Source organism: Sinohyriopsis cumingii, chromosome 14 (genome assembly GCF_028554795.1).
Source record: "Sinohyriopsis cumingii isolate HCF-2022 chromosome 14, ASM2855479v2, whole genome shotgun sequence".
Taxonomy (NCBI): Eukaryota; Metazoa; Mollusca; class Bivalvia; order Unionida; family Unionidae; genus Sinohyriopsis; species Sinohyriopsis cumingii.
This window is the reverse complement of record NC_142974.1, coordinates 109,799,088-109,824,492: the sequence shown is the minus strand read 5'-3', so window position 1 is coordinate 109,824,492 and position 25,405 is coordinate 109,799,088. Positions and strand designations below refer to the sequence as shown.

Sequence of the window (25,405 nt, the reverse complement as noted above, 5' to 3'; positions counted from 1 at the left end):
AATTCCAGTGGTATTCGATATAAAGTCCAATACTGAATGTGCTGATGTGCCAAGTGAGATGACTGGCATTCTGTCTGTTTTTGTCCCTTCCATGTAAATTAAACTCAAATTCAACATCATTTTGAGGTTCAGTTGTAAATCCAAGGACGCTTCTCCATTTCCTCTAATCTGATATACTTCCAAATTTTGAAAATTACTGTCAACAGCCAGCTTTTCCCAAATGAAATCATCATATGAAGAAGCACGATGTCATGAATTTGCCATTTGCAGTTTTCTAGGTAGCCTTATTTAAACACGCATTTGTAAAACTTCTTCATGAACGCATGATCAAAACCATTGTGCAATCAAAACTACTTTTAAAACCATTTATGTCAAGCCAAGCATCCAGATGTGCAAACAGTTGCCTACCTGAACAAAGACTTGTGACATGACAAGAACCACAAGACTTCTGCTGGCAGCATGACTTATGTCATGACAAGCACTCTGTATAATGTGCAAAGTAAAGTTAAACTATCGTATATACTTGTGTCTAGCAGAATAATTTTGACAAAATAAAAGCCTGGAAGGAAGTGAGCGGTGGAGTCAGCTCAACCATGGGCCAAGGTATACATTCGAAAATGTGATGCTTTTTTTGCTGAGTAATGTAATGGCTGTAAATCGTAGGACATTAATTTTTTAATATTTTCTGCATCCCATGTCTTACATGCATGTACAAAATAAACAACATTTTCAGTGTTTCAACACTTGTAGATAGAAAAAATGTCATGGGAAATTGGTTGTGTTATTTCAATAACCACGTCAATTAACCGTTATATACTACGACGATTATTTCTGTTATTATTTTGCATATTCACATTTCCTGATTTATCCAACATGAAATTAAATGAAGGTAAATAAAAACTTCATAATTCTCGGGCTGGTTTGAGCTAAACCAGGAGACTGGGCTGTAGTATAATGGAAACATCCTTTACAGTGCAAATTGTGCTTAGCCACAATTAAATCCTTGTTTATTCCCAAACATATTGGATCCAGATTTTGCTTTATTGGTCCTACCCAAAAACATACCTCCATATACCATTTCAGCTTAATGTACATAGCTGTTGCATTTACCTTGATTTACATGCTCATGATTTACTCTTCTCCAGTGATATATGCGATCAAAAAATTGGAGATAATCTCTATACAAAAGTACACGTTTAATTGTACAAGACAAATTACTAAGGGTGAAACGATTCATCAATATATCAATGCATCGATCATTTTGCTGGAACGATACACACAGCGATACAAGAGAAGGAGAATCGATTAAAGACGAGATTTACCATATTAAAGTTATTGTAGACTTCAGCAGTTATGAATAATTAATATTAGTTCGCCTTCTTATTTTTTAAATATATAATTCAACTGAAACAGCAGTTGCTATCCTAGGCACTCATATATATTAGTAAAAATTAAAAGACTTTTGAGAATATTCGCTCGCCGTCTACAACTTCGAACAAAGTGACATGGTTCGTTGTCTGCCTCCACCCGAAATTCCATGCTAATTATCTTATCACAGCAGAAGGTTCAGCATAAAGAATGCATTTGAAATGTGTTCCACGTGCATACAAATTTTGATTGGTTTAACAGCTTGCATAATGAGAAAATGGCATGAAAACAACCAATGGTTTGTGCCGTTTTATCTCGTTGTGCAGGATACAGGCATATACTACTACTGTTGATTAGCACAATCCTTTTTCGTTTTACTTCCCAAAACAGTGACAGTGTGCTGAAATATTGTCCAAATCGAGTTGACCATGGGCAAGTAAATTAAACATTTATTTATCTGTATCAAAGACCTGCTTTTCCATATTTTCATAGGTAACCAAAAATGGTGGAAGTCAGTTAAAAGGTTTACTGTTATTAAGCTGTACCATTTAATAATCTTAAGACCATGCTGTTGAATGATTCAAATCTTAGGTTACTTGCCATTGGTGGAATTACATGACTGATGGTAATGCTGGCGCAGGCATTATGTTATTAATGGAGAATCCCAGTTCTATATATAGCTTTATCGAAGCCCTCAATAATTCATAAGCTTAAAGAAGGTTCTAAAACTTTAATAAAGCAAAATAATAATAAAATAAAGTTATAAACAATTGCAACTATCAGTTTGATGTTTTTTCCTGAGTTTATCATGGTATAAACCGTCAGTTGCTGAAACACAACAATTAATGTCCAAAGAGCCTGTAATAAAAATATCTAAAAATACCAGAAAAAAACATCTGTGTTCTCATACTGCCTCCAATCATAGCTTACAAGAAACATTAAAATGAAAAATGTCAACTTGCAGCCTTTCTACCACATGCTGAGTACCTCTGTCATTTTGATTCTGACAAAAAGAATTTTCCAGCATACGAGATTGTAGCATTTGTTATGTCAACTTGTGTAATGCATTCAAAAGTCTGAAGCTGAAATATCCACGTTTAATGGTATCTTTTGTTGCCCTTTATAACATCTGAGCAAAATGGGAATTCTCATCTTGCCCAGCACTCCTACAGCATACTATTAACATCAAGTGTGCGATGGACGTACGACAAAATGACAGCTTAAAACTTTACAACAACACTGATGGACTCAAAATTAAAAGATTCATCACGACCTCAAGTTTCTAACAATGGTTTATGGTCAATCCGTACCCAAGTCGTTTTGTACCTAGTAGAAATTGGTCGTTTCGTAACCAAGGTAAAGTCGGCTGTTACTACCTGGTACTCAAACTGTAGATCGCAGTATATTATGCGGACCTCCAAACCATTTCTCTTTAGACTGCAAAAACATACTTGTGCAAAACTTTTCTCACAGTTTCACCCATCACAAGAAGCTAAAAAGCTAGTGACACAACACACTTTGGCATATAAATTAACTGAAATTAGCGAGTGAAAATTTGATATCATTGTATTTGCATAATGTTACTTTTGTCCTCTTAAATATAATGCATATAATTACTCTCGCATATATATATATATATATATATATATATATATATATGGAGAGAGAGAGAGAGAGAGAGAGCTACCGGTCTCGGACGTTGTCCCTTTTTATATGCTGACCAATATCGACGTGTCCGCACAGCAAAGTGAAGTGGTTTGGAAGCCGCACTTGCTTCCGGTACATGATTTGATACACTTTTTCAAAAGGTCGACTGACAATTTGGTTATTGGGTAAATGTACAACCTTGTGTGGATCGTAGGTAGTTGCTTTAAAGTTTCCATCCTGTCTAGCCTGCAAGGCTTCTTTCAATACCCCAGAGTTCACCACTCGACTGGTGCGATAATTGAGAGTCAATCCTTTCACCTTACACTCTGTGTGCACTTCACCATGTATGTCCCGGTATTCGTAGCCGTAATGTTAAGGACCGCCACTAGCAAAATCTTTTTGTTGTGGTGCTCGTCCGTCCAGGCACCTAAACGGTCTCGTTCGGTGTCAGTCAGGGTGACGTTGACCCCGGCGATCGATGTAGATTAAACTGTATGTGTAAAAGTACAGGACGCATCGAACAGTTCTAAAGATTCGTACAATTTTAAGCGATGACTTCCAAATTCGTGGGCTTGTACAAAGTCCAGTACTTCTTCGTAATTGACTAAGATTAAGTTCTCACGAACAACGTCCACGTGTTTCTTGTATTTAGTTTTGTCGTGAATCATCTGTAAGTAATGGGAAGGTTCTGTCAAATATTCCGTCTTTGGTCGTTGTGCCATTTTATCCCGCAAGCAATTGAGCATCACTTTGGCAAACGATCGCCTTCTGTCATTTTTCTCCACGCGGTCTAAAGTGATGACTTTCTGCTCCCAGTATTTCGTTTTCAATCTATTTTGGTCTTCGGGAGTCTGGCAAGAGGAATTATAGCCACTGGCTTCTTGTTTCAGTTTCAAAAAGGCATCCACGTTTCTGAGACTCGTCGCTCTTGTACTATTGTTCTGTCTTGGGAAAGTAGTAAATATCGTACACTCATTACAATTGGTATCCCAGTTGCAGAGCTTTAAACAATTCCATACTAACCCATATTCCCGTCAAGTCCCGTTCTTCCTGGGTGTGCTGACAAGGCTGATCTTGATTGCACGTTTCGACCCAAGTACGGCACAAGGGTAACATCAGTTTTCCTTGGCAATGGTGAAATAAAACGGGATGGTACAATGAGTGGGAGGCAAGACTTTGCACTTGATCAAACCTTCGTAATGTCGAATGTTGTCCAGGTCGATGTGTTTCGTAAGCAAATGCCGTTTCCTACGGAAAAACGACAATATTTGCACAAGTATGGGTACAGCGAACACACGCCCAATTATCTGATTTCGTCTCCTTTTTCTTATTCATCGTGGTACAGCAAACATGGGGCATTTGTCCGTCCTCCGTACAAACTATCTCGCGGGTTCAATGGGTCCACCAACTTGTACCTTTCCATAATGCGTTTAAACTCGGGATCAGGTTTCAAACGGTGATCTTACTAGTGTTCCCACATTTCCACCACTTGGTATCCTTGCTGTTTTAACTTCAATCGCCGCTGACAAGTGGCCTGGTACAAGTATTCCATGGTCCGTTGTAAAAACTGATTTTTAGTGTCATGTTGAGGGTAGGAAATCGGACATCTGTGAAATAAGCATCCACTACATATCCACCAATATCACATATTTGCGTCCAGTCCCTTGGGGAAGAGAAACGTGGGTCATGAACAGTGTCGCTTTTCCATTGGTGATGTGAAACTTGTAAATGGATTGTTGCACGTGTTGAATCTTGTCGATGACTTTGGAAGGTGTTAATCCTGCTGGGTTGATCAACTCGATCAAAACAGGAGACTTCAAACTGTCGTTATGAATGGAAAGTCTCAAGCGATCGTCTTCTTTGGCATGACATTGCCGTTTTAGTGTGCTTAACAAAAATTCCACACCTCGGTAATGAAGCCCTCTGCTTTCTACAACGGTACTTCGGACTTGAAATCTTTAAACTTCACCGTGTAAGTGTAATCAGTCGCTCTAAATATGTGTTATATACGTTTCTGTCCCGCCAGTCCCTTTTCCCGCCATGCGTTCTAGGATTTTTGTTCTGTGACTTCACCTCACCTTTTCCTACCATTGTTGCCACATTGTTACCAATCTTCAGTACCGTGACGTCACCACAACTGTTCAATTCCTATTATCCTTATACAACAACCCGACTTTCCTTTGCCGCTATACAGACAAACTATTGCCCCTGTTCTACTCCCTTGAGGCTAGAGTGTCCCTGGGTGTGCTAAGAATCCTTTGAGGCTAGCGTATCCCAGGGTGTGCTAAAAACCATGAGGCTAGAGTGTCACAGGGTGTCCTATAAAAATAAAAAACTTGAATCTAGAGTGTCATGGGAGGGGAGTCTGTAATGCATTTTCCCATTGAAACAAGGGTATCCCACTTCACTACTTACACACCATTCGACAATTGATTTCGACACCACATACACCACAACAACACATCATTCGGTAATTGATTTCAACACCACATACACCACAACAACACATCTTTTGGCAATCGATTTCATCACCACATACAGCACAACAACACACCATTCGGCAATTTATTTCAACACTACATACACCATAGCCAAACACCATTCGGCAATTGATTTCAACACCACATACACTACAACAACTTCTCGTTCGGCAATTGATTTCAACACCACACACGTCACAACAACACATCATCCGGCACTTGATTTCATCACCACATACACCACATCAACACACCATTTGGCTATTGAATTCAACACCACATACACCATAACAAAACACCATTCGGCAATTGATTTCAACACTACAAACGCCACAACAACACATCATCCGGCGCTTGATTTCAACACCACATACATAACATGAGCACAACATTTGGCTATTGAATTCAATACCACATACACCACAAGAACTCACCATTCGGCACTTGATTTGACCCCCAAAAACACCACAACAACACGCCATTCGGCAACTGATTTCATCACCACATACAGCAAAACAACACACCATTCAGAATATACTAAAAATGAGTGGCATGCTTGCACGTAATCTACCATATTGGTCCTGGGGATGTGAAAATGTGAATTTATGATAGATGACAGAGGGTTTAATGCAGCCATTGCTTGCAATAACTAAACAATCATCTTTTCCGTCATATAGTTTTTGTAATTGAAATATGTTAAATTTTGCCTTAATATCGATTTGTGATTTAATTTGTATAATGAGTAATAAAACCTACATTTCGACCGGAGAAACTAACTTGTATGCGAATAGCACACCGTCTGATGACGCAACTATCACGAAATCAAAATGGAGACAACTGGGCATAGAACACAATTTTATTATATGTTCTCTACATTTGTTTCTCAGTACTGACCTTTCCACTGTGTGACAATCAATGGAAATCATATGTTAATCTAAACCACCTTCAAAGATGACTTCATGGTGACGTTGTTGTCAAAGGTTGACCTGCTCTTTTTTTGAGATGCTGGACTGTCAACATAGCAGCATGTAAACAGAACACATATTTCACTTCCGGATAATTAATCAGTTAGAGTATATATGATAACGTTTAAGGCAATGTTGGGGCGGTGAGGTTTAATCATTGGTGCAAACATCAGTACATACCAGTGTAAAGAAATGTCAAGTGACAATGTACTAAATTAGAATATATTACTATAAGCAATCTTATTCATGAAGGAAATAACAAATTTGGATATTCAAGTGAATACAGCCAAACGTGGTCACACAGATCAGCTATAGGTACAAATAAATCCTATATCATCAACTAAATGTGAAATTCTGATCCCCAAAACTTGTAAACAAGGATGGAAATTTGCATATATGGGACATGCACATTGTACTTGTTAAGATCAAATATGCAAACATAGTCCAAATAATCTGTTTGAACATCTATAATGTATTTTAAGAGTATTGGTTACCAATTATTAATCTTATTGATTCAATGGAATCAGATATCCGCTGATGCTTCAATACCGCATTCTGTCAAAGTACTAAATGGAAATATGTTGCCATACATAGGCATTTTGGGATATTTTCAATGCACACAGCCAGAAGTGTGCCTTACAGGTTCACTATGGGTACAATGTCAGCCTATATGGTGTACTGAATATGAACTTTGGATCCCAAACATTCTAAAATGGATGGATATGTGTTCATATGGGATATGTAACCATGTTAAGATCAGTTGTACAAAGTTAAATTCGAATAATCTGTTTGAATATTTCTTATGTAATATTTAGAGTGTCATTTAACAAATGGAGATGGATCATTAGAATTCTGATAACATCGTATAGGCCACAATGCCGCACTACACCAATCAATATCTTAACCAAATTGAACAATAAAATGGAATGCATTTTGTGTTGGACTTACATCATTTTGCTGTTTTCTTACATTCAATGGTAAATATATCTGGGGAAAGCATATTTTATCCCTTTGACCTGTATCAGATTCCCAGACAGGTTACACTGATTTAGTAGAGAATTTGAGTAGGTTCTAGTATATCACTAAATACCTTATAACTATGTTTGTAAACAATTACTGAAGGCTATACAAGCAGATGTGTGTTACTCAGGAAGTGACCCTATCATAAACACATAAAATAACTGCTTGGACCCCTAATAAATAGTCTCAATGGCCAATACAAATTATAATTTTGTCTTTGTGTATTTTAAATGAAGGTCTCATTATGACTTACAAAGATATTTTCTCTGACAAAATGTGACAAATATGCAACATTGGAGCTTGAATATGGTGTAGGAATATATACATGCTGATAACATTTAATATCATTCCATAATATATTATATATGTGCATTTTAGGGGGGAAATTTTTATATTTTTATTTTGTTTATAACAAAATAAAAAATTTAAAATAAATTTTTTTTTTTACTTTTAGTTTATTCTTATATTTTCAAAGTCAATATACATGACATATTCAAATTTCATGTGTCTATCATGAATAGTACAGATTTTATACTAATTTAAACTTTACTCCAATACTGCCCTGGCAAGACATAGAACACAGTTTAATTTTACAATATGTTCTCTACATTTGTTTCTCAGTACTGCCCTTTCCACTGTGTGACAGTCAATGCAAATCATGTTAATCTAAAATACCTTCAAAGATGACTTCACGGTGAAGTTCGTGTCAACGGTTGACCTGCTCTTTTTTGAGATGCTGGACTGTCAACATAGCAGCATGTAAACAGAACACAGATTTCACATCCGTATCATCACCAAGGCCTTATTACTCACTGTGCACTGTCGCCGAAATACATACAGACAACAACACCAAGAGCTCATATTATCAAGAATAAACAGTTACCTTTAAATCGCTACTAATAATGCATAAATAAAACTCTTCAATCACCACCAAAATGAGAGAGGAAGAATGTTCTAAAAATGACTAGAACTACATTCGTGGGTACTGAACTGGAAGTATTAATTGTAACCCGATTCCAACTAAAGCATGACCGAAGGTAGTCGAATATGAAAATTGACTATAGTCTGGTTCCCTGCTTCTTATGCGCCCTATGTTGCTCGCTACTATAGACCCATGATATGAGGTTAATGGCCGCATATAGATAAGGTTTAGTAATCAAATTTATTATTTTATTTTTCTGTTTGTTTACTATGTTCGGTTTTGATATATATCAGACGTTATCTTGTTCTCAAGCCTAGCCAGCATTCGGTTATATAATTGTTTTTTCGAAACTTTTACTAATAGTCGAAGATGAAGGAAAGAAGAGCACCGAACGCTGGTTTGTTAATAGTGTACATTAACCGCATAGAAACATATTATACAGCGGGTAAAGGAGGGGAGATGTGCCAGAGCTCGATTTCCCGTGATGATTGTGTGTGTGTGTGTGTGTGTGTGTGTGTGTGTGTAATATTACATTATGGTCATTTGTAACGGTTTCTATCTCTAGTTAAAAATCATCAGTTAATACCCGTTAGTGGCATCCTCTGTGAGATCGATACATTTGCAAGACGTCGACATGACAATGAAAACTCCATCTGGAAAAGAGAATATTATTTGAAGCAATCAGTATCCTGTTGAAGCTCTATATAAATACATAAACCAATAGACTGTTGATATTCTGTATAATACATAAATCAATAGACTGTTGATATTCTGTATAAGAACATAAATCAATGGACGTTTGATACTCTGTATAATAGATAAATCAATGGACCTTTCATACTCCATATATGTGAATAAATCAACAGACTGTTGATACTTTATATACGTACATAAATCAACAGACTATTGATACTCTGTATAAGTACATAAATCAATAGACTGTTGATACTCTGAATAAGTACATAAATCAATGGATCTTTGATACTTTATATACGTACATAGCACATAAATCAACATAATGTTGATACTTTCTATACGTACATAAATCAATAGACTGCTGATACTCTGTATAAGAACAAAAATCAATAGACTGTTGATACTCTGTAAAAGTACATAAATCAATAGACTCTTCATACTTTCTATACGTACATAAATCAATAGACTGTTGATACTCTATAAGAACAAAAATCAATAGACTGTTGATACTCTGTAAAAGTACATAAATCAATGGACCTTTGATACTCTATATAGGTACATATATCAATAGACTGTTGATACTCTGTATAAGTGCATAAGTCTATAGAAAGTTGATACTTTGTATTAAAACATAAGTTAATAGACTGTGTATACTCTGTATTAGTATATAAGTCAATAGACTGTTGATACTCGGTATTAGTACATAAATCAATAGACTGCTTATCCTCTGTATAAGTACATAAATCAATAGACCGTTGATACTGTATAAGTACATATAGTAATAGACTATGTACTCTCTGTAAGTATATACATCAAATTATTGTTATGTCGAATTAATAAATGTTGACAAAAACGTATTTACAAGAAAAACAAAAAAAGAAAGAAAGTAAAAAGTGTGTTAAAGCCTACCTGCTTCATCTATTCATCAGATCTGTTCATCGGGGTCTAGACGTAAATGGGAAAACACCCAAAGATTGTGAGAGATTCGACTAATCTACTAGATTAATAATTCTAAGAGTCTGTTAATTGTAATTTGATATTTCATCGGAAGAATTGTGAAAATTAAATAAGTTGTTTGAGTTAATAAATTAAAAAAGCCAAATGAAAATTGTAATATGTACAAATGTTTAGTTTATGCGGTAGGTAACTGATCAGCGTGCTGGACTGTCTACCAAAAGGGTGCGGGTTTGAATCCTACTACCGGACCACCCTAGGTCAGCTACCTTGTTGTGTCCCAGAGCAAGGCGCTTTACTCCAAAATAAAGACACTAAATAACCTAATTGTATTTCTGTGCTGTAAAGCACTAAACATCCTCATTTCTTCTAAAGCCGATTGACATAAATAGCCGGGAAGCGAGGGGCTATGTTGACTTACCTACGATAATCTATTACAATTCAGGCAATTATGAATTCGCATACAATTGCTGACTTCAGCAAACTGACGGAATACGGAAGATATCAGTTTACATAGAATGGCCGAATTCTATAAATATAAGAACATACAGGAATTATTATTGTTATTATTATTATTATTATTATTGTCGTTGAAAAGATGAGGTCTTTGCATAGTGTTTCTTCAAAGAAAATAACCATAGCTGAAATGGTATATTTCCTGCGTCAAATTTAATACAGGAGCTCCAAAAAGATTGTGAATCAATCTTTGCAAATGAAGTTTTTATTTCAGAATGATATTCAGCTATATATCATAGCATACATGTTTTGCATTCCTAGATTTTAAATTATATTTTTGTACCGGTTGAACCTTTATTGTTACCTGTCGTGTAATATCTCTTATGAGATTTCTTTGAATTTTTTAAGCCACCCTCCCCAAAAGATATAATATAATTTGAATGAGGATGGTAGATAAATTAGTATGGTAGATGAATGGGTACGGTAGGTAAATGACTATGGTACACAAATAAGTATGGTAAATACATGAGTATAGTGAATATGGTAGGTACATGAGTACGGTTGTCACGGAATTGTTTATATTTTTTGTTTACTTATGTTTGGAATAAAATGTACTCGGTTTCGTTTCTGTATACAGCATTGCCTGAGCGTGGTTTATCTATATCGTACACTACTTCTTTGTCGTGATTTCATATCACCTCATTTCTGCACGAGCAGAGTGCATTCCAAGGAAAAACCGATATACCTTGAGCGCACAGGCTATGCATTGCAATATAGCCAGTATACGCATAGGCTCATCGTAGAATCTAACTTAACATTAAGAAAAGTCTTGTCAGTGAGCGGGCCACTTTACGGCGCAATATTTCCAGCTGTAAAACTGAAAGGCGTGAAAGGCTGAAGGGGTGAAGGAGTGACGGAGTGACTTAATGATGCCGTATCTTTGTGTTTCCACCGAACTGATGGTGTCGTTTTAGCTGTGGTGCTAATTAGGTTTGATATATATCCGATGTGCTGTTGTCGTTGGTGACGTTGGGCCGGAAGAAGATGGATGCTCGTCGTGAGGTACCAAGGCTGCGGGGAACAAGAGGTTATACGGATCCTTAGGCAGACCGGGAGCGCATACCACTCGTGGTGGCTCCATGACCATTCGGCAGAGCGTTGGGGCTGAAAAGACTTTGTGGTTATTAATTGGATGCCGCAAGATATGTCCCATTTTATACAAAATCATTAATGACTATTTTATAGAAAACATGTCATAAATACATCAAATAGTTTATCACTATCTGCGTGAAACATTCGTCATTGTTTACATGAATCAGTTATCATTATTAGAGTGGAATCGTATTGTTTGAGTGATTAATCATTGTTTCATTAAAGCGTTTAAGTTTTGTTAAATATCATTTCATATTGTTGACACTTTATTTTAAGTTGCATATTATAATTCGTTCCAGATAGGATCTATATTAATTATATCAGTTATTTAACTCAAGCGCTCATCATTGTGATAAATATCCACTGTTGGAATGTATGCACTCGAGTTTGGTGTAGGATGTTTCTTTCTGAAATCATCTAAAAATTCAAATATTGCAATTTTGTTGTCATTCTTAGTGTCGTCATTGTAATCTGACCCCAAACCGGTTCATCTTGTTACAATGATAAATTGATGAGTATGGTGGATAAAGGAGTATATGAGATGAATGAGCATGATAGAGGGACCGAGCATGGTAGATAAGCTGAGTATTGCAGAAGAATGAATATGACAGATGCATGGGTATAACAAATGTATGGGTATGGCAGATATATGAGTATGGTATATGAATGAGCATGGCAGATATATCTGTATGGCAGATGAATGGGTATGGCAGATGTATAGGTATGGTAGATGAATGGCATTGCAGATGTATGGGTATGGAATATATTGGTATGATAAATGAAGGGGAATGGTAGATGATAAACGAGTATGATTGTGGAAGTTGAACGAGCATCGTAGCTACTTGAGTAGAGTAGATGAATGTGTATGATACATGTATGAGCATGGTAAATGAATGTGAAAAGTAAGTACTTGAGTACGGTATATGAATGAGCAAGGCACACGAATGAGCCTGATAGAAGAATGAGTTCGGTAGCTCAATGAGTATGATAATGAATGGGTATTATGTATGAGCGAGTACGGTAGATGAATCAATATGGTAGATAAACGAGCATGATAGGTAATTTAGCAACGTAGATGAATACATATGATACATGAATGAGCAGCGTCAGTGAAAATATATATTCGTGTACCTTGTTTCATGCTTACTTTACTTAGGCTCTTCCGCCAAACAGCTTTAACATTTACAAAAATTTGTATCTCAAAATAAATAATGACTCCTTACCCATCATTCCAACTGGTATAAATATAAGTGGAGTAGCTGAGTCATTGATCAAGGATATGTACTTTACTACAGACGGGCATGCCTACCAAACCGTAACAAAAACAAAAAAAAATTGCAATCTGATATTATTCTCCAGAAATAAAGTTCATCGAACGCAGAAGGTCCAGGTTGTAACACTATAGGATGAGTGTTTTTTTTTCCCCTCATCTTTATACATAGCATGGGTGTAATACGTGTTTAACCCATATCTAACAATTTATCCTCCACCTCGAAAATGAAACATATTTTATTAAAGTTTTGAAATTGGTCTCGCAAATAATTTCTTTCGGCACAAGAGTTTTATATCCCGTTCTGTACGCATTTTATTTTCCTTACAGTAGTTTTTAACTTTATGTTTATTAATCGATTTATTCAATTACGTTCTGGAAATGCAGAAAATATTCAGGACTTTTATTAGTACGTAATGTCGTTTTGACTACCCATCAACAAGCGGATCATTGAGTTAAAGGTGAGACAAGCAGCGGCTGCGCGATGGACTGAGGCGGCTGGAGACATTTACTTTTACAGGAACCCTACTTAGATACAGAAAATAGTTTGTCATGTCAGTTGCGAAACTCTCTCCTCCCCCTCCCCTCTGAAATTGACGTTTTCTAAATTATTGTTTCCGCTACACTAAAATGAAAGTGAAATATGATAAAACTGTCAGCTGCAAAAGAAATAAGAATAGCTCCCAACGGCCTGGTGACTAGAGTAATTGCCCCCTGCCAACCCAACACCTCCTTCGCGCAGCCGCTGGACACATGGGTTCCACGATTAAGATTTGAAGCAAAAACTATCCAATTAGTAGAGAGCAATGTGGGGAACCACATCTTAACTTTAGATATCAAACACATGCCGCACGAACATATTTTATGGATTACACTTCCACTATATACAATATTTTTGGGCACGAAGGCAAGTACAAGTTGGAATTATTTTGCAGAACATGTATCGTACTAAAATAGATAGCAATTAATATACAGGTAAAGCTCTGCACACATGCACCCAGGTGTGTGACCTACACCGGTATCTGAAAATAGATATAACCCATCTGGATATAAATTGATACATGTGACGCTTTCACCATTCTACTCGCCTGCTTTTGCAGCTAAGGACACCTTCACACAAAGCATTCAGCAAAGTACTCCATTTTCATCTTTTGTGATGCGATTTGTAAGGTAAGATTTTATATATTGTAAATAAACCTTCCTTTAAACATGCAAACAAGTTTACATCATTTATATAAAAAAATTGAAATAATATGCGAAATACATTGCAATATGAATACCATAGGGCGAAGTTCTGTAAGGTAAGTGCTACCCCGTCATCGTCATCATCATTATATCATCTGCATTTAGTCTTAGAGATAGTCTTGTATAATGGCAGACTACGTTTAGTCGTAGGCACATTATTGTATGGCAAACTAAGTGTAGTCTTAGCGACCTTATTGTATAGCAGTCTTGTGTAATGGCAGACTACGTGTAGTCGTAGCTGCATTATTGTATGGCAGACAACATGTAGTCTTAGCGACATTTTTGTACGGCAGACTGTAAGACTCTAGTCTTAAAACAGTCTTGTAAAGTAGACTAGGTTTAGTCTTAGAGGCAGTCTTGTATAGTAGACTACGTGTAGTCTTATAGACAGTCTTGTACAGTAGACTTCGCGTAGACTAAGAGATAGACTTTCATAGTTCCTGAAATTGTCTCTCTTCCAATCCATCACCCTTTAGAAGACCAAATTTTTATTTTAATAAAACACGACGAAAAGTTTTATTTTTTTATCACTTTTGCTATTTATGTGGGAGGTCTGAATAATGATGGTGATAATGATTATTATGATATCGAATTTGCTGTCCTCTACATCTTCCCTACATTTCCTTGCCACACTTCCCCACCCTATATTCCTGCCCTTAATATTCCAATTCCAGGACCGTTTCTGTGACATAACCTCAAATCTGTTGCTTTAATTCTCATGTTACAATTACGGTAAACATTCATTCACACCCAATTAGCGGTGACAGTACACGCGAACATTCATACACACCTTACAAGCGTAAACGTACATACGTTCAGATTACCTTTCTTTCTTGTTTTCTACGATTTTTCTTTATGTCTTTATCCTCCATATATTTAAAGAAAACTCTCGTTCAATAGCCTTCATACTTGTATGATGAAAATGGGTCACTAAGGATACTGACCATAAACGTTTTATGGAAAATCGTGAACCACTCCATACCTACCCTCTAAAGCCAGAAACCTTGTAAATAAAAAGGAACTCTTGGTCCACTAAGGCATCTGGGCTTCAAAATAGTATGAAAAAAAATTAATTGGGCCAGCGAGTTTCAAAATTTCATGTAACAACATTGGCCTCTGGTCTGAAAATCTAATGAAATAAAGCCTCGGAATCTCAGGTGTTTAGATTTTATCAAATACCATACGATAGTGATTTAAAAACTGTTATAATGAAAAGTAATTTCATGCCGGTAGCAGTTCAGTTTTCCAGTGTATGAATAAACATGCCGAAAAGTGAACACAAAATGTACTTTGGTAATTGGATAATCATACTGATAAGATATGAAGTGACGCACGGGTGGAGTTTTTAGGGGATGCACTGATGCACTGTACTCTGATAAAGAATTTTGCTGCACAGCGCTATAACATTTAGAACCTTTTGACTGTATGTATGCATGTATGTATGTATGTATGTATGTATGCATGTATGTACATCTAGGTGTTGTCGTTGCTTCATTTGCCGTACCAAAACATTACTTGTGTACCTGTTGGTATCTATTTATTTATCTTTTAGTGATTAAACGAAACATCAATGACAGTATAAGATTTTCCAATTCATTAACAAAACAGAGCAGGAACATATAACAAAACAAAACAACAACTAAAGCAAAATAACTCAACACTGAAAATACTTATTATTAAAGCCCTTTTCTATATAAGTGTATTTTTCCGTCTAAATATGATACGCTACAATTACACCCCACACCCTTCACCAGGTAAGTATTGACTACTCCCGAATCCTGTTTTATGTGGAAATTCAATAAAGATTTATTGAATTTCCACCTGTAAACAGGATTCGAGAATCCAATCTAAAGATGCATATCTTTATTGAATTTCCACATGCAAACAAGGATCGAGAATTAAATCCATACGTGCGCTTCGTCATTGAATTTCCATATATACACATGATTAAAGAATCCAATCTATACGTGCATTTCGTCATTGAATTTCCACATGTAAACAAGAATCGAGAATCCAAGGTATAAGTGCATATCTTTATTGAATTTCCACATTTAAACAGGAATCGAGAAGTCATGCGAGACGTACATTTCGTCATTGAATATTCCACATGTAAACAGGATTCATTAATCCAATCTGAACGTGCATTTCGCAATTGGATATCCAAATGTAAACACGAATCGCGAATACATGCTCAACGTGCATTTCGTCATTGAATTTCCACATGTAAACAAACATCGAGACACCAACGTGTAAGTGCATATCTTTTTCTAATTTCCACATATGAAAAGACATCGAGAATCCAATCTATAATGCGTATCTTTATTGAATTTTCACATGTAAACAAGGATCGAGAATTCAAGCTATACGTGCGTTTCGTCATTGAATTTTCGAGGTATAAACAGGATTCATTAATCCAATATATAGGTGCATTTCGTCATTAAATTTCCACATGTAAACAGGATTTCTGAATCTAATCTAAAAGTGCATTTCGTCATTGAATTTACGCATGTAAACATGATTAATTAATCCAAACAATACGTGCATTTCTTCATTGAATTTCCACATGTAAACGAAAATCGAGAACCCAAGGTATAAGTGCATACCTTTATTGAATTACCACATGTAAACAGGAATTGAGAATCCAGCGTATAAGTGCATGTCTTTATTGAATTTCCACATGTAATTAGGAATCGAGAATCCAAGATGTTAGTGCATATCTTTATTGAATTTTCTCATGCAGTTAGGAATCGTGAATCCAAGGTGTTAGTGCATGTCTGTATAAAATTTCCACATGTAAACAGGATTCGATAATCCAATCTATACGTGCATTTCGCCATTGAATTTCCACGTGTAAACAAGAATCGAGAATCCAAGGTGTATGTGCATATCTTTATTGAATTTCCACATATAAACATGAATCTAGAATTCATGCTATACGTACATTTGGTCATTCAATTTTCCACATGTAAACAGGAATCTAGAATTCATGCTATACGTACATTTGGTCATTCAATTTTCCACATGTAAACAGGAATCTAGAATTCATGCTATACGTACATTTGGTCATTCAATTTTCCACATGTAAACAGGAATCTAGAATTCATGCTATACGTACATTTGGTCATTGAATTTCCACATGTAAACAGGAATCTAGAATTCATGCTATACGTACATTTGGTCATTGAATTTCCACATGTAAACAGGAATCTAGAATTCATGCTATACTTACATATAAGTTTTTTATCAATTGGCACATGATAAAATATCAGGTAGTCCAGGTATAACCTTGACTCAACTTAATCATTCTTACACTGAGAAAAATAGTATAAAAAAATAATTCAAAACATGTTGTTTACCAAAACTGGCACTGAATTTAGAATACGATCAGCAACTAGATACGATGTTTCATTTCCCACAGAGGATAATGAAGCTATCATTAGTTGTTTAATCATCACTATACAGCCAGTATTACGCTGATGTTCCATTCAACGATATGCAAGTACATATAGAACCATATATATGAATCCATTCATATTAATGGCTGGTGTAGAACATTTTATTTTCATAATATAAACATGGATGCCAGATATTTGAGACATTTCAAGTAAATCTATTGAAGGGAAGACGTACACCTAGTCCCATCATAAAAAGAAATATAGTTATTTTTTTTTCTCCATTTAACACAATATGTCTGATGTTCTGTTCAATATTTGCTTTTGCTTCATTTTTAGTGCATTCCTTCCATGCTTCGCTAGTTTTCTCTCAAAATATAAATTCATCAACAACAAAATCTTTTTCATTCAGAAAACTATAATACAGAATTTTCACCCAACAACAGCAGTATTTGATGCTACTCTGTCGTATTTAAAAAGTAATTATTAACTACCTTGACAATACAAAACTAATTAATGGGCAATTGAAACTAAGCCCTACACTAAAGTTTTATCTGATCAGACTTTCAAACGGGTGTTGACTACAAAGATTAATTATTGTTGCAAGTTTCTTTCGCATTTTAATTACAGCCTTGGGTCCACATAATTTGTTCCAAAAGTCTAATATGTACTGATAATTTGTCAAATCTAGCATAACCAGCACTACAAAAATGAAAATCGAATTAAAACAATTGATGGGTGTGGTACTGACAGATGTTTGCAATAGTCCAGTTTAATGATTCTGGCATGAAGAGTTGAAAAAAAAACTTAAGTCAGGTGAGCAAAGCATGACAAGGAGGTCAACGACTTACCTTTATATGAGGTTATAATGCGCAACAAGGTGAATACCTCACCAGGTTTCATCATTCCATGTATAATGGTATGTATACAGGATGCGAAACAAATATGTTGTCAAGCTCTACGTGCCATCCTTTCACCAAAACGAAGTGTTAGATGTAGATCACAGTGACCAAATGCAGGTTTCTAATTTAAAAATAATGCAAGGTTCGAATAAAATGTATTAACTCACCTGAATCTGTACCTTAATGTACTACTAGTCATTTTGCATCACTTCCAAAAGCTTTAGCACGAAACTTTAACATATAATCCTAACATGGATGCCATCACTAATGCCATCACTGTTCAAAAGGTGATCGGTACGTTTTACCATGTTTATGCAAGTGAGATGAAGAGTCCGTAGCTACATCACACCACGTATAGCCAGGTGAGACAACAGGTGATAGCTACGTCTCAGCTTGTCGATGAAGGTGAGACAACATCCAATTTTTTTTCTTCATGACCAAATGCATTACATAGCTCTTAACCGCGTCCAAAGACTTGCACATTATTGATCCCCAAGCTCGCACAGAATGGTGCAGAACTATAGAAAACCTAACTAAATCCTATATGTCTTTGCAGATAAATGCACACACACAATATGTCACATACATGTATAAACTGGAAGGAAAACATATCATGAACATTTCATGGGTCATATTGAAATATTTTACTCATTTTATGCAAGTGGAGAAAAACTTAACATGCCAAATCCAATTTCTGCTGGCTTACTTTTACCATTTTAATTAATAAAAACTGTAAGTCACGCGTATAATAGCAAGAAGGAACTGCGAAACTTTGCCATCAGTTTTCATTGCAATTTGTATTATCATTTGTAATTATAAAAAATAACAAAAATACATAAAAGGCTGAATTGTTTCTTTTTCTTATTGTCTTGAACTCAAACTGAATTTTACGAAAATAGATGTGTAATTCCAAATTCCCCGTAATACAATATAATACAAATGACAAGAAATTGATTTCTTACTGAATGTAATATTTCATATGCCTTGGAAAGAACATTGTATTGAATAATCTCGACCAAAATATGCCGATATAACAATTGGTAGCAATCTGTGGCCTTAACATGTTAAGAACTGAAACCAAGGCAAACCATAGTTTGTCTTTATTAAGACCTAACTTATCATTATCGTGTTTAAGAAACACTTTCAAAGGTTTCGTACATCTATTTTAAAATATGCTAATACAGTCTGGGACCCAAATAATCTAGTATTACAACATAAACTTGTCATATCCAAAACCAAGCATAAAAAGGTACATCCAATTATAACTACACACCAGGAAGTATGGTCCCAATATTTAATAAGTTTTCTTCGATGCCCTTACCGAAATGCAGATTAGAAAACAGAGTAATTACTTTTCACAAAAGGTTTCAAAGACACTGCAAAAAGCTACCGTTACAATATGACCAAAGTAAAAAAACATTTAGTAAATTAAACATGATTATACATGCAATATACGCACTGCTCAAACAGCTGGGAACACATATTTCCCCCAATTACCATCAAAGATAAGAATTTGTTAATACAACTATTATTAATAACTGCAAAATGTTCACACGACAACAATGATGCATTTTAAAAATTATCACAGTTCAGATAAACCAAGAACATCTTGGGGACAACAATTTAATTTCAATGGGATAGTAAAGAGAATGTGGGTCACAAAATATCCGCAAACTGCCAACCTACAAAATGTACTAGCAGAACAAGTGATGAGAGGCGACATAACAACTGATTTTACCTAAATAAAAATAATAATGGAGAAATATGTTCATATTAGCGAATAAAATGGTTCTGCATCAAAGACATATCGCCTAGAAAATATAATAGTTGTCCTCTAGTCCACCATATATTTTCAGTAGGAACATGTATGACTACATAATAAGGCTAAGTAGGAAACAACTGATCTCACGGTTCAGCAAACACGGTAATTGAATTGATGACAATGTTATTTTCTAAATGATCCAGATGCATTTTCTTGACTTTAAATACTTTTTTAAAAAATATTAATGATTTCATATACATTACTTGAAAATTTGAATGATATAACTGCTGGAGATCTCAACTTGCATTTTCCACACTCAACTCGCAGCCATCATTTCGAACTTGCCTACTGATCAGTCAAGTAGCCCATACGTCATCTCGTGGTGTCTGTCATGGTACGAAATGTTCAATGAAACTCTCATCTTGCAATGATGCATTAAATTTGAACCTTGCATTTACTCTAAATATCATCGGGGAAAAAAGCACATAGGGTGGAATATACCTTCTCTAAATAAACTCCATCCAAGAATTTAAAGAAAATATTAGTGTACTTGCAAAGGTAGCTTAATGATACTATAGACAAAATATAAATGTTTGGAATATTAAAATGGACATGGGAAAAAGGATGCCCTTTCTTCCTGGCTCTAGATCCTTTGATTTAAAGAGATATGTAAGAAAATAACTTGAATATAGTTATAAAAAGATTCAAACATCAGAAGGAAATATACAATTTCAAAAACAAAATCTGCAGAACAATAATTTCATTTTTTGATATCATATCTTTATTTTCTTTCCAGATTACACCATCATGAAGCACACAAACCTGGTTGTCATTCACTTAATTGTAGATGTCATCCTACTGATCATTCAGTCTGCATCTTGCCAATCATGTACTCAGAATTCATTTTCAAAGTCATGTACATGCACATCTGACCAATTAAGACTCGCACTGAAATGCAACTATACCAGCAATACATGTATTGAGAGGCTTCTTCCTGGTAACCAAAGCCTTTCCACCATACAAAAAATCGATCTGTCCTTAAATAATTTATCCAGTCTTCCTCATGATTACTTTCTAGGAATAAGCGTGATTCCAACTATTGATCTGAGTATTAATAATTTCCGGGACATTCCAAATGTAATTTATAAACTGAACAACATATCTAGACTTGACATTTCTAAGAACAAACTTCAGCATGTGACTTTGTCAGTGTTATCATATATCACTGAGAATGGTACACTGATTGTTTCTGAAAATAATATTCAAGAAATCTCTGAATCAATATATGGCATAACAGTTGTAAAACATTTGTATCTCATTGATCTCTCACACAATGCCCTTACAGTGATAAATGATACATCATCTTTCTGGAACTCGTGCATGAAACTGGATCTCTCATACAACAAACTAGCAACATTCCACCCTAAAATAATATCATGTATTCAAATCCTAGTACTTTCGTTCAATTCATTAAAGGAGCTCTATGCAGATAGCTTTAAAAGTTTTGTGAATCTAAAACATTTAAATTTGTCTCACACTCAGATTCATAAAATCAACGAGACTACCTTTCATCCTCTAACAGGTCTAATATCTCTGGATATATCTCATAACAAGCTAGCTAGCCTTCATACCGGCAGCTTTAGTCATTCTCCGCGGCTTGAAGTGCTTGACATTTCAAATAATGTATTGAAGAGTCTAGACTCTGAATCATTTAGAGGCTTGGACTATTCACTTGTAGAATTAAACCTGTCAAATAATAATTTGTACACAATCGAAATGAAATCCTTTTCGAGGCTTCAAGGCCTCAGAGTGATCACCCTTTCAAATAACCAGGATCTAAAGAAAATTAATTTTGACCTACCATCTCATTTGAAAAAAATTGACCTGAGTAACAGTTCCCTCCAATATATTAATGAATGTAAATTTATACAACTACTTGATATTGAACTTTTAAACATTGAAAACAATGTACTGAACTGTAGCTGTCATATATCATGGCTTTATTCAACGTATGGAACTGAAAGAAAGTCAAATTTTCCAACATCTGAAAATTTATCTCCTATATACCTATGGACATGCATTGATTCTGATGGAAACCGTCGATCTATTAGTAACGTTGACTCTGGGAATTGCCATGACCATAACACTACACCAGAACATTGTGCCACAACATTGAACATGTTCCCAGTGGAGAATAGAAACTTTAGCATACATGTAGCAAAATATGAAGACTACATTTTAGTTAAGTGGACGTTCTGTGGCACTATGGATATTTATGGATTCTTAGTAGTTCTAAAGAACATTGGTAGCAGTGACATAATATTAACTTCTCCGGTAATTCATAGTAATGTGAGAGAATATACTTTATATCAGATTTCTGAAGATTCTGCTACCATCTGTGTCCAAGTGATTGGCAACTCAACAGCGATACTGATGGAAAAATGTGACAACATCATCACTTTCGACAAGAAAATGATAATTGGTGTATTGGCCGGGTCCATTTTTCTGGCCCCTGCCATGCTTATATTAGGTTACATTGCGTGCAAAGACAAACGAGCTATGGCCAAATTGCATTATCAATTACTTCAAGAGGCAAATGTAGAAAAAGATGGTCAGAAAACTGCAGGAAAGATTGACGTTTCTCAGGAGCCAGAAACAACAAAAAGCTCAAGAAATGGGAGCCAATCAAGTGGGCCTTTAACAGCAACCGCTTCTTTGAAGGAAACAGAGTGCGTTGTACATGCCAAGCTTAATGTTTCTTATGAGAATAAATCTTACATTTCTGATATTATGGGAGAACAATGTAATGAAATTGAAAGGAATATTGATATTATGTTAGTAAATAATAATACAATGTTGCGTACTGAAATAGGACATGGCAATTCTTGTGAGCATTCCAATAAACTTTGAGAAAAAAAATGCAGCTTCGAAAGCATTCAGTGTGATAAAGAATGCTCTGAGAAAATTTCAAAATGAAATGTTAAATATCTTCATGAACAAAAACATTGACTAATATAAAAAATATGTTCTAGATGACATGCCGGAAAATGGTTATACTTAGTCCATTCAAGACTTGTTTTGGCCTCTTGGTATACAACTGACTTATTTTACATGAACTGAAAGTTGCATATGTAATTGGATGAGGTTGTCAAAACTTAAATGGACTGGGTCGCCCACCTTGATTAATCAGTCAGCCACACATTAAGAGACCAATGTAGAAATATGTGAAGACGAGTAAGTAATGTGTTGGCAATGGCATATAAATCAACATACATACTTGCTTAAAAGTCCCACTGCAAACAACAGAGACCCAGATTTGTCGTTGCACAATGTGTAGGCGCATCACATGATTACTCCTAATAAAATGCAAAGACCAAGATCTGAAGGCGCATTATGTAACGGCAGATAAACACTTTATTATATACGTATGTATCGGTTATCTAGATGGACTCCATGTATCTTGACGTTTCTGGATAATCAACGTATTACTATATTTAATTAATGATTATTCATTTTCTCTGTTTTATTATTAAAAGTAGACACACGTTTGAGTAACAAAAGGTTCGCAGCCGATAAAGGTTTGCGGTGTAGCTAAAACTGCAGATGCTAATAACAAGTGGTCCAATTGGACCTTATCTCTCAATACTTCTTGGATATTGTAATAGATAATACGATTGTTATACAGATAACATTTATTGTTTATTTGTAAGATGTTTTAACATATTATGGAATAATATGAATCTGATCATTATTAACTATTTTTATCCCGTTATGTGACCTATAATTGAATTCATGGATTTATCATATGAAGGGATTTAAAATGTTAAGCAGTATGGATTTAATTAGAACAAATTGCAAGTTATCAATTGATTTTGTGACATATTCCACTTAATAATATAATATAATTGTATTTTACACTGGTGTCGTTTATATATATATATATATATATATATATATATATATATATATATATATATATATATATATATATATATATATATATCCATCCATCTATCTACTATCTATCTATCCGGCTGTCTCTCAGTCCGTCCGTCCATCCATCCAGTTTTGGTTTCTTTTTTCAAACTGCAACCCCAACTCACTCAAGGCAGGTCACCTCTTCATACAGATTCGACTTTATACACCCTAACTTACACGAGGGTCAAAGTGAAATAGGCTTTTTGTGCCTATATAAAGCAGGAGGAGTCGGATATACACAGGTATATACGGTACGTTTGTTAGAGAGAGAGAGACAGAGAAACGCAAACTTTACCCTGAAACGTGAATTTGTACATGAAAACAAGCTATAAATGCGTACCTTCACTGAATTCCTAAAGGTATAAAAGAGAATGAGAAGACGTGATGCATGACGTCATCCATCAACTGCTAGTAAACACATTTTTGCATTGTGTATTTAAACAACTACCCTGCCCACATGATATATCGTATATTGATGAATAATTTAAATAAATGAAATCCTCTCAACCAAACACAACTAAAAGACTGATTCCCATTGATAAAATGTTACAATTAGGTATTAGTAATTCTGAAGCATGCAACATTTGTATAGAAGGCTAAAACATAATAACTGAACCAGGATGAAGGTTGTTTCCCATCAACTTGATTTTGGAACATTCTTAATTTCTGAATAAAGTTAGGCATTAAATTTATTTTCAAGTAATAATGCTCTTAATTTACAATCTCAATATCATAGACAATAATTAGCTATGCAATATATTGTTTATATATAATTAAAAATACCACATTAGTCAGGAATACCCGGACACCTACCCTTAATTATAATCAAAGGGTAATCACGCAATAGAAATTAAATATACATAACACCTATCATGTGCTGTAAAATGGCATTAAGCTCGTAAATCCACACTAAACTCTACCCTCATCTTTGCCATTGTTAAGTCATGAGGAATTTAATCGTTGCATACAGTCATCGAATTAAGTAAGAATTATTTTCTCTTGATAAAATTTTGTATATTTCTGTCTATTTATTTTAATGACGCGACACCATGAGCTTGCTGTACACCAGATTTAATCCCGGTAAAATCCTAGCAGGAATTATACACCTTTGTGCTACCCAAACAACGTGTCAAATCATTCAAAGTAGCAACTATAACTTTGCAATGAGAGATATGAAAGCAACAATACTACCTAAT

At 35.1% G+C, this 25,405-nt stretch overlaps 1 protein-coding gene across 1 annotated transcript; it reads left to right on the top strand.

Moving 5' to 3' along the window:
* Positions 1-14,022: 14,022 nt before the first annotated feature.
* Positions 14,023-24,146, top strand: LOC149784590 (uncharacterized). Its single transcript, XM_089933296.1, has 2 exons — positions 14,023-14,100; positions 21,028-24,146. The coding sequence occupies exon 2, from the start codon at positions 21,039-21,041 to the stop codon at positions 23,139-23,141; it is 2,103 nt and encodes a 700-aa protein (XP_089789422.1). The 5' UTR covers positions 14,023-14,100; positions 21,028-21,038; the 3' UTR covers positions 23,142-24,146.
* The last annotated feature ends 1,259 nt before the right edge of the window (positions 24,147-25,405 follow it).

Excerpts from the sequence above, each read along its gene's own strand:
- LOC149784590 (XM_089933296.1), top strand. The coding sequence starts at position 21,039 with ATGAAGCACACAAACCTGGTTGTCATTCACTTAATTGTAGATGTCATC.